This window comes from Salvelinus sp. IW2-2015, linkage group LG36, assembly GCF_002910315.2.
Source record: "Salvelinus sp. IW2-2015 linkage group LG36, ASM291031v2, whole genome shotgun sequence".
In the NCBI taxonomy this organism is placed as follows: domain Eukaryota; kingdom Metazoa; phylum Chordata; class Actinopteri; order Salmoniformes; family Salmonidae; genus Salvelinus; species Salvelinus sp. IW2-2015.
This window is the reverse complement of record NC_036875.1, coordinates 4,418,563-4,429,914: the sequence shown is the minus strand read 5'-3', so window position 1 is coordinate 4,429,914 and position 11,352 is coordinate 4,418,563. Positions and strand designations below refer to the sequence as shown.

The following is an 11,352-nucleotide window of genomic DNA, read 5'->3' as shown; positions in this document are numbered from 1 at the left end:
AGGAGCTGTGATGTAGCGCACCGGGCTATGCGTGCGCACTGGGGACACCTTGCGCTTCTCCGCATAACACGGTGCCTGCCCAGTCACTCTCTCGCCACGGTAAGCACGGGGAGTTGGCTCAGGTCTCCTACCTGAGTCCGCCAATCTACCCGTGTKCCMCCCCCCAAAAAAATTCTGGGGCTGCCTCTCGTGCCCGTTACCTCGCGCCAATTCCTCGTAGTGGCGCCGCTCCGCTCTAGCTGCCTCCAGCTCTTCCTTGGGGCGGCGATATTCCCCAGCCTGTGCCCAGGGTCCCTTACCATCCCAAATCTCCTCCCAAGGTAGGAGTCCAGAATCATCTGCTCCTGGTTACCACGCTGCTTGGTCCTTTTTTTGGTGGGTGATTCTGTAACGGCTTTCGTTGGTGGAAGGAGAGGAGGACCAAAATGCAGTGTGGTACGTATCCATAATAACTTCTAACGAGAATGAATACAAAATACAAAAAGAACAAGAGAATCAAAATGAAAACCGAAACAGTCCCGAATGGTGAAAACACTAAAACGGAAAACAGGAAAAAATCACCCACAAAACACAATAGAAAACAGGSTACCTAAATATGGCTCCCAATCAGAGACAACGACTGACACCTGCCWCTGATTGAGAACCATACTAGGCCAAACACATAGAAATATAACWTACAGAACAAAACATAGAAAAACAACATAGAATGCCCACCCCAACTCACACCCTGACCAAACTAAAATAAAGACATAAAAAATGAACTAAGGTCAGAACGTGACAACCAAGCTATCTTTTGTCACAACACAACTAATTGGCTCAAAMGCATTAAGAAGGAAAGAAATTCCACAAAGAAATTTTWAACAAAGCACACCGTTTAATTGAAATGCATTCCAGATGACTACTTCATGAATCTGGTTGAGAGAATGCCAAGAGTGTGCAAAGCTGTCATCAAGGCAAAGGGTGGCTACTTTGAAGAATCTCAAATATAAAATATACGCTTAATTGTTTAACACTTTTTTGGTTACTAGATGATTCCATGTATGTTATTTCATAGTTTTTATGTATTCACTATTAGTCTACAATGTAGAAAATTGTAAAAAAAAATATTAAGAAAACCTTGAATGACTAGGTGTGGTCAAAACTTCTGACTGGTACGTATATATACATATATGTGTGTGTGTGTGTGTGTGTGTGTGTGTGTGTGTGTGTGTGTGTGTGTGTGTGTGTTGTGTGTGTGTGTGTGTGTGTGTTTGTGTGTGTGTGTGTGTGCGTGTGTGTGTGTGTGTGTGTGTGTGTGTTGTGGGTGTGTGACAGGATGTATAGTCATTGTGGACGGTGTGTGAATAGAATATGTAGTATATCCTAAGAATAGGTTTCTAGAAGTTGAGTACAAATAGTCTATAAAGTGGCCAATATCTTTGCAATTGTTACAAACAAGTAAAGAATAAAACAATGTTTCAAATGAATACCGAGACGACTGCAAAATATTAATACATTAGGCTACATAGGCCTAGACATTTAAAAAACATTGGAATAATTTGTATGTTAATTGAATTGAAATCTATTTACCTAATTCTAGGCTGCTGTCTGTAATTCTTGCCTCAATGTGTTGCGTGATGTGTGACAACATGGACGCAGTGATGTGCCCAATCTGTGACTTAGTGCATTATTAATAAGCCTCCTCAATAGCCCATTTGCAGCCATAGGTGGTAATATCTCTCTAGGAGCTGATCCGTCAGTATTGTGGAATAATTCTAATGTTAAGGTAACATTTTAATAGATTAAGCTGGTCTAAGAGCAGCCGCTGCTTTTCTTTTGATCCTATGAGTATGCATCAAAATAGTTAAAAAATGCACTTAGCGAAGGTTCCCGCTACGTGCTTGATTGGGAAACACTTTGGTAAATAACGATGCATCTGGTACATTATAGTAAAGCTTAGGTTACATCGCAACTGGAAACGAGGCCATGGTCTGTCCTAGAAGTGAGGGTAAACCGTAGTCATGTTCTCTGCTATCCACCTAATCATATTTTTTTTTGTATAGGGGAGGGTCACCTGTTTTATTTGTATTCAAGCCTCCAGGGARGGTTTAGTGAGAATATATTTTGCTGAAGGGAGGGGCCATCCATTTTTTTCAAGGGGTACGATTTTCTCCAGGTAGGCCTAACCCTTATTATTTATATGATAGTCAACAAAACCTATCACTCGTAGTAGTTTTAATGACTCGACAACAAACCATTTGATTTATGCTCGTTGTGCTCAACTTCAGAAAGATGGGTGATTCTTGTTAAATCTGACAGGACAGCATTTGTTTTGGTTCTACTGTTGTCTCCAAAATTATCATTCAGCCCATATAAAAGGAAAAAAATGAGAGAGAGCGCGAGAGACGTTTTCCCCGCGACTTTTTGCTTTGTCCTTGCAAAAGTGGCGTCTGCATGTCTGACTCAGCCGGTTACTGATTTGCAGGCGGCGTGGTAAGGTGGCCCATGTAAGTGATTTCCACCGGCATCCCACTAAAGGAGAACAAATCGCTGACAAAGGAGAGAGCCTTTCCTATTCAGTGCTGTCGTTAGGACAACCCAAAAGTATTCCTCAGATAATAAGTTCTACTTCAAAGCGTTTCTCATTGATGGTGACTGCTTCACTCCTTTTCATTAAGTCCCATCGGGCGGAGGGGACTATCGCTTTGGTTATTTTTCATCGTGTTTATTTTTGCAACATTCACGGAGCACTTGTTTTAAAGAATCAGAAGTGGATTCAGTTCAAATAACGGTTTATTGCCAAAAGGAGAAACGTCAGAACACTGCTTGTGTTCAATAAAACTTGATTGGCTTACATAAAGAGGGAATAAAAACTATTTGGAGACAAAGCAGGAGAAAAAAAAGTATGAGAGGTGAAAATTTGACAACAAACGTTTCAAACAAGGTCAATGTAACATACATCACAATAGAGTGCCCTGCGATGGAGATGACTATTTGGGAATCTGTCCGTTTTCTCGGTTGTTCTATTGTCATGGCAATCAGTGATTTATATTGGTTAGCCTACATCTCAAAGCAGAAGTCTGCTTTTCACTCAGTCTGGCGTTGAACGGTTGATTAGGTGCTTGTTTGTGTGTTTCTGTTGCTTGCATTACTGTTTTTGCAGCTTGTTCTACATGGCACAGAAACCAGATTCAAGAGGCCACCTCATGCTATGGGATAAATAAAGACTATTTCTTAACACTCTCTTACAAATGTGACTTATGGAGCGTAAAGACATATGAATAATGTATTCTACTATTTCACTCATTTCATTCGTGCGTAATTGGCACACTGTTTTAAGACAATTCAATTTCACCTGTGTCTGTTGTATGACTGCATGTATACAATCATCTTTGCCTATTATTTGCCCATCCTATACTACCATACATTATCACATAAAAATGGCAAAACAATTCTGTMCCTGTAGGCCTATTTCATTTTCTGTCAACAGAATAGGCCAGCTAGGCCTATCTTTGTCGACACATGACGTTGTTCGGGGAGAAGGTGCACTGTGCGCTTTGATGATAGTCCATTTAGTGGCAGTTAGTGGGTTTTTACCAGACATATTCAAATGTGAGCGTCTCGCTTCCCAATTGCTGTAGAAATCGTAACGCACCATGAAGAGTGTCAAAGCGGCGGGCYTTCCGCTCAGAAGTATAGCAGGCCTTTGAAGTTGTGCAGGACTCGGGTTGGTCAATTTTAATTCTGGATAGGGCCGACTTTGAAAGTGAGTTTGCGCGTTTTAATGGACGAAATAAGGGGGACTTGTTTTATAAGGTTTATACAAGGTCCTACATGTTGATATGTTTTATATTTAATTTTTTCAATKAATGATTCATGGCTCTGTTGCTTTGTCCTGTCCCGCCTTTCAGACAACGCCATTAAGGGGCTATACTTTTCTCCATTATCCCTGATTGGTTTATACTAGCCCTTTACTGTGCCCGTTGTTTGTGAGTTACCAGTGAAAACTTTCTTGAACTGTCAAYAATTATGAATTCACATATTCCCTCGCATTTCATCGTTGTCAGGTTTGAAGGGGCTCCCCGTTGAATGTTGATGTGTCTTGTTGACAAAACCTTTGATGTTTACGTCTGTGATTATTAGAGTAGGGTATCCAATCAGCCAGTTGCTTTTTTTTKGGGCAAGGTGTTTGTAGTCTACAATTACTTCGATCATCTGTAGGCTATGACAATGTGATAATAGCTTTTACAACTGAGTTTACCAGCAAAACGGTTGCATTTACTGTATGCAAACAAGTCAATTATGTAGGCATATCCTTATCTAAGGAATGACATCCTACACCGACAGGCCTCATGCATTCTATGAAGAAACAATACAGTTATGTTAACTAAAAAACACGTATTAACTACTAACACGGCCTGGTATGTTTATTAAGCTTTAAAATGAATGCATCCTGTCAGTTTATTTAATTGAACCTTTATTTAACTAGGCAAGTCAGTGAAGAACAAATTATTATTTACAATGACGGCCTAGCCTGGCCAAACCCTAACCCGGACGACGCTGGGCCAATTGTGCGCCGGCCTATGGGACTCTCAATCACGGCCGGTTGTGCTACAGCCTGGAATCGAACCAGGGTCTGTAAATGCAGTGCCTTAGACCGCTGCGCCACTCGGGATCACGAACATCAAGGGTCTGCACAATCATAGCTGTTTCATCATCACTTTTTATCCATCGTAAAGAATGGCACCATGCACCCCAAATAGAAAAACACAGTCACTACAAAGGGCATGCGAGAAGAGGAACGTTTCACAATACACTGCCTATTCAAGTAAAGAATAATTATTTTTCTTTTACAGAACAAAACCATCAGTAGGTCTATTACATATTCACCAAAATTAATATTATTATTCTTTGGTGTCTCTGTAAATCCAGTACAACATTTATACCAGCAAATAAATTACAATGTACAAAACAACATATTATTCGTAATTAAGACTAAGAACAACATTCACGAGCATCAGTACAATTATATACAAATCCGACCGTCATTGACAAAACCTGTCAGTTTACATATTTAGGGTCCCGAAGGACTTATTCGTACTCTTTAACTAGTGTAAAACTGGTGTATTTTTTTTTGCATAAAATAGAGTCTTAAATTGTTCTTAAATATAACAAAAGTCCATCCAAACATAGTGTTAAATCTTAAAACTAAGTTGGGACCCTTTAAGACACTTGCGTCTTAGCAATATTATCATGTGGGTGGCTATCTGCAGGTGTTCGATATTCAATTGGATGTTTAGACTACATTAGTTCTCGCATCTACTGTGAGATATACGYAAGGAAAATGGAATGCAACTCCCCCATTCTTGGATGTTTAGGCATTATTATTATGTGTTCGTAGGCTGTTGATAAGGCTCGTGTACTTTGCATGAGCAACGTCTATTTCTGCCTCCTGTCTGGGATTGGACATTGATGAATAAGACAGGTTACATTGCCAGGGATTGCGATCATATGGACAACGTCAATGTAAGCATAATTCATCCGTGTTAAACGATGCAGGCATGTACATGTAGCCTGCATGTGTGTGCATGTGTTTTCTCAAAGGCTTATCCTTYCTGGTGACATTGTATTTCTGTTCTCAGTATATTTAGGCTTCTCTTGGTCCTCTCTATAGCCCATTTAAATAATAAAGCTTTCAAAATGAATATGATTTCCTTTTCTCAAATAATACTGGTGATTGTAGCTTCTCTATGTTGAGACTGGTTGAGATGTTGACACATTCAGCTCTTTAGAAAGCGAACAGAGAGGGCACGTTTTATTGGCAGTTGTTCTTCATCGTCATCTGACATCCGCGGCGCTATTTCTTGCTCCATAAAGTCCCATTTATATGCTTACAGTCAGTACAGTCCCCGTGCAGGTAGTTCTTACTGCACTTCTAACCAGTTGGGAGACAAATTTGGGGAATAAACGCAATTTGTTCTGTCTGTAAACATTAGAGCATTGTCCTCGGGTCTGAATTTCTGAAAGAGTCCTCTTCGTCCGAGTCCGAAGTTGGCACATCGCTGGAGGGGGTGTGGAGATGGTTGGGTCCCCCGCTCCCCTGGCACACGTACCACTCATTGAGGTTGGTAACCTGAGGCGAGAGGTTCGCTGACCGGTTCCTGTGCGGTTCAGAGGCGGGCGAAAGGGGCGCGCCAAGAGGGTTTGTAGAGGAATGGTACGAAGCGTTGGCAGAAGGGGGCGGGGGCGACTTGCAGTGGACTTTCATGTGCTTCCGCAGCGAGCTGGGGTGCGTGTAGGACTTGTCACAGCCTCTGACTTTGCAGTAGTAAGGCTTGTCACTCGTGTGGACGTGTGAGTGCTTCTTCCGGTCGCTGCTGTTGGCGAATTTCCTGTCGCAGCCGTCAAACTCGCACTTGAAAGGCTTCTCCCCTGGAAGAGATGGAGATGGAGATATTTAGCATTAGAGGMTACTCATATCATATCAGGAAAGGGTGCATGTGTTTTAACATAATATACAACATAATGATGACATTTTATAATGGCCTTTATAAAAACATTTGATCGAAGTCCAAGAAGAATAACAACGTTACCAAATGGATCGGCCCAATAATAATGTCATGTCATCAAATGTGTACAATATATTCCCAGCAAACAGAAATGCCCATTTCTTAAAATTTGACCTATACAAAGGATCGTCAATTTTCACCCTTATTCAACATGGACGTGCCCCAAAGTAGGCCCATAATTGAAACCACCGCTTAACTGGTAACATATCACTTCCCGCAGTATAAGGCTAAAATGGTCAGTGTGGCAGCCCACTCTGCCACTAGGGCTTCCTGTCCGACATACCTTATTTATTATACATCTACACCCGCGTCACTCCTCTCCCACATGTACAAGGAATATTCCTGACTGACTGACGCACGTGGAACATGTCATAGGGTGGCCCGTGGGCTATACACGTGAACGCGCAGGGGAAATGTGTAGACTATACAGAACCACTGTTTTTTTTCTCCCATTGCGTCTGTTTTTCTCACTGTTGTGAATGCCGGAAGGCGAAAACATTCAGACGTTGCTTTGATGTAGGCTAATGTTGGCCATGTGATAAGTGCCGCGAGAACAAGTGCATTGGTAGTCCTAAATGAATGCCTTTTGACGAAAGAGAAACACACATGGTGTAATGCTTGTATTGAGAATAAAGTGCATAACATGATTTGACGATTGTAAGATGGACAACTCAAAATAGAAAAACCATACATCAGGCCACCATGRCTGTGTAGGGGGCGAACCCTAGGGTGTATTGCTTTTGTTTGTACTTTAGAAAAACGTGTTATTGCCACAATCTGAGTCTGCACGAAAAAGGGGCTTCTCTTGCTAGCTGTTACTAAGTCATCCCCAAATCCCCAAAGGCTTGATTGGTGCGTCATGACGGTTTCAGTGGGCTCTGCTCTTGTCTCCCTCCTCACTTACTACCAAGGACACTGACATGATCTGATTGCCGTGCTGTTTTTCGCGTGAGTCCAGTCTTGGGAACCACTTGCTGTCCAAACAGGCCAGCCCTCAGTGACACACTTGTCTCACTTACGTAGTCGCCGTGTGAGTTATAAGGTGGAACATTGGGTCTGCTTTGCAGGCTACTCGGGTAACATAGCATGCGTGCCGCTGCGTACTGTATTGCATCATACTACAAGTGTTTAGACTGACTAACGCCATTGCTATGGTCGGCCTCTAAGGACAAGTACTAGGCTACTGTATATCCTTTTGGAAGAAAAGCCAGCCCCAGWGGCCCTTTTCACTTTGTTGTTTTTCTTTGGTCAGCCTGAAATGATTATGGGTCAAGATACCAATAGGTTATCATCAGCCTATAACACAATAGTCTAAAACTGTTAAAACAATCCCCCTCCAAAATAAATTGTTTAATTTTAACCTGGTCTTCTAAAGTTTTTAGGAGCTCGATTTAGCAACGTATAAAATCSATACTAGATATTGAAGTGATGGTTGTTTCTGCTGTGAAGATTCGATACATCAACATAGCGCTAACATGACCCATAACGGCGTAAACGTCATACGGACTAATAACTAGAAGCATATGGCATAATCCCCCACCTCTAGTTTCCACGTCGCTTCGAGTAAATAGCTATCTTTCAGAAAGTTATTACTGTACATCGAATCACGTGATGCCTTGGCTTGACCATAATTCATAATTGTATTCGATTAAATCTCGTTCCTGTTACTTTTACGCATGCTCACCCCATGCCCGCCAGCAATTCAAATGAAAGCTTTTCACATTATATATGTTGTTGTCTATGACAAAAAAAAGTGTCTTTGACATTTTCAACGCGTCTACTTCCATTCAAGAGATCGATTTCTGTTTTTTTGACTCAGTTCTAAAATAATTCGGAAAACTTTCACTGACCTGTGTGCGTCCTTTTGTGAATTTTTAGATTTTCCGAGCGAGCGAAAACTTTTCCGCAGCCGGGGAAAGGGCAAGGGAATGGTTTCTCTCCCGTGTGAACTCGGATGTGGTTTATCAGTTTGTATTTCGCCTTAAAAGCTTTCCCCTCCCGCGGACATTCCTCCCAGAAGCAGACATGACTGGCTTGCTCCGGTCCCCCGACGTGCTCCACCGTGACATGGTTGACCAGCTCGTGCATGGTGCTGTAAGTTTTGGAGCAGGGCTTCTTTGAAGTTTCATCCTGTTCAATCCATTTGCAGATTAACTCTTGCTTGATGGGCTGCCTCATGTATCTCAAAAACGCCCCCGCGGCTCCGTGAGGAGCAGAAGCGATGTTCACATTGAGGTTCATGGAGTTGTAGCTGTGGATAGAAGAGGGTCCATAGTGCTCGGGCCTGTGGCCGAAGTGCTCTGGCCTGCCGTAGATGTCCCCCGGTAGACCCAAACGCATCTGCCCGTTGAGGGCATGGTGGTGGTGGTGGTGGTGGGCACCTGGGGCCGCTTGGTCGTGGAGTCCAGAGAAAAGTGGATGGGCACCAGTCTCGGCGTGCCCATAAGCACCTGTTGGTGCGATGAACATGCCATGGTGATGAGGGGAGGAGGCTGAACTATGCTGGTCGCCAAGTGCATGCATAGCCGAGGCTGAGAGTTCTCTCCTGAGGATGTAGTCCCTGCTGCTAGAGTAGCCTGAGTGGGGGTGAGGAGCCACGGGGAAACCTACTGTGGTCTGAGCAGAAGTGAAGGATGCTGCCGTTGCAGCGGTCTGGGCTTCGTGGTGGCTCTGAATGTGCTGAGAGGGGCTAAGTTTGAGAGCGTTTGTCTGTGCCATGTGCTCGGGTCCAAATGGAGTGAGTGCCACTCCGGGGTCGTTGCCCATCTCCCCAGGGTGGTGGTGGGCATGGTGGGAGTGAGGGTGATGCACCCCTAGCCCCGGGAAGCCTGTCATATTCTGATGAGGAAGAGGTTGAGTCGCTGCCAAATCCGCTAATCTTATCGCCGGATTCCTCTTGCTCAAAGGGGGCTCCATAACTACACTGTCAAGTCCATCCACCGCTATTGTTTCTCCCCCACCATCACGCTTTTCTAAAACATTAAAATATATGTATATAAGCGAACTATATAACTTCTTTTGTCCTGCCTCTAACTCTGCTTGTTCCTTTTCCCACTCAGTCCTCAAGCGATTGACAGAACATACAACAGTTGGAGGACACAGTAGGGAATACAGTTTAGAAATGGCACTGCGGGTATTGGATGGATTTCGGTGACTGGCAGTTAAGAGAACGAAGCGATTGGCTGTCGTTCAGCGCAAGGGCTCAGCGGGGTTCCGCCCCCTCGCTCTCTTTATCGCTGTTGACTCCAGAAAGTTTTACACACAAAGTTACCAGCAAATCAGTTTATGCGGCATGGTGTTTACCCGCGGCTGACGCACGTGGATGAAATTTAGGACGTCTACAGTATTAAAAATGACTATACAGCGTTTATATCTACTTGTTCGTCTTTTTCTTTAGGGGTGTAACCCCAATGTAGAAAACATCATTTGAAATAAAATACATTCTTATCACCATAACTCATGTATGTACTTTTATTCAGGTCAAATGAAATACATACACATCAATAATAATGGAGACATTTAGCCAATCAAATACTTTTAAAGCCATGGTCTTGAACAACATGTTGTTTCCAAGACTAATGGCCATAGCGAAAACTGAAATGTCCACAACACTTCAAAGTCGCTATTAAAATTAGGGATTATTATTTAACAATTTATCATTTAGTATGCAATAGAAATGTTTTATATGCATACAATTATATTTCATATAGTTTCCCACCATAACATCTTTCCTCTTTAAAAAAAAAAAAATTGCTTAATGATGTTTCCACTTGATATGGGTGACATACTATGCAGTTGATGTCTGTCCATGCTACATTTCTGAATTATTTATTGAGTTATTGCAACTTTATACTTTGTGGCATAGTGCAGTTTCGCGGGGCCGCAAGATATGAGCAAGCAAAACAGTGATTCAATATTTTTTTCATAATATCAAGGTATTAAGAGGGTTAGCCATCAGTGATGGATTTGACAAGCTACTGATGGAGTTGACAACAGATACCCAAAACAGACATATTTTTGCCTCTAAAAATAAAAGTTAAATACAAAACATTTGTAAAGTATGGAACATGATTAATTTGAAAGTACCCAACAAAAACATAACCATACTATCAGATATGTTAGCACTCTGACAGAGTTGAGTTGACGTTAAACAAAAATCGGACTTCATTCAAGTGATATGCACAATAGCGATTGTGTTATCCTTAGTTGCTTTATGACTCTAAAACCTCATTAAATGTAACATGTCTGAACCAAAAATAGTATTAATAGGGAGATGGAGTTGACAGCTTATGCATGGTGATTCAAATACTGTTTGTTTAAATCTATTAAAAGTAGAGAACTTTTCAGACCATCCGTGGTCTTGTTGCACTACCATGTAATGAAGACATGGATAAAGGGGTCCATATGGTATAGCTGACCCTGCTCATTCCTCATTCATTCAGAATTTTAGACCAATCTGACTGAGTTGACCAAATCTCAGGACACATCTTTTAGGTATCCGTTTTGAGACAAATATGATTTAAAGTCACATACGGCTATTACAAGAAACTACATAAGATCATTTTTCAGATAAGATCCAATATTGCCAGTTAGGAGGGGGTGGGGGCCCCGTCTTGCGGGGACTGCGGAGGTGTCTGCTAAACCAGTGTTTATACTCCACTAATACAGTATTTCATGAGTTGTGCAAGTATCACGGAGCCCTAGGACAATGTGGAAGTCATTCAGTACTGTGCAACAATCCATGCATAACCAAACCGGTCTCAGCCGAAAAGAATGTTGTAATATTTTGTGTTTATTTTGTGCT

General features: G+C 42.2%; 1 protein-coding gene across 1 annotated transcript; it reads right to left on the bottom strand.

Moving 5' to 3' along the window:
* Positions 1 to 4,380: 4,380 nt before the first annotated feature.
* zic5 (zic family member 5 (odd-paired homolog, Drosophila)) lies at positions 4,381 to 9,639 on the bottom strand. Its single transcript, XM_023981641.2, has 2 exons — positions 8,399 to 9,639; positions 4,381 to 6,411 (listed from the first exon to the last, which is right to left on the bottom strand). The coding sequence occupies exons 1-2, from the start codon at positions 9,462 to 9,464 to the stop codon at positions 5,972 to 5,974; spliced, it is 1,506 nt and encodes a 501-aa protein (XP_023837409.1). The 5' UTR covers positions 9,465 to 9,639; the 3' UTR covers positions 4,381 to 5,971.
* Between the last annotated feature and the right edge of the window lie 1,713 nt (positions 9,640 to 11,352).

What these genes read in the sequence shown, in the direction of transcription:
- zic5 (XM_023981641.2), bottom strand. Translation starts at nt 9,464, where the DNA reads ATGGAGCCCCCTTTGAGCAAGAGGAATCCGGCGATAAGATTAGCGGAT. An exon ending in TCACAAAAGGACGCACACAG is followed by an intron (nt 6,412 to 8,398) that starts GTCAGTGAAAGT and finishes CATCTCTTCCAG; the next exon opens with GGGAGAAGCCTTTCAAGTGC.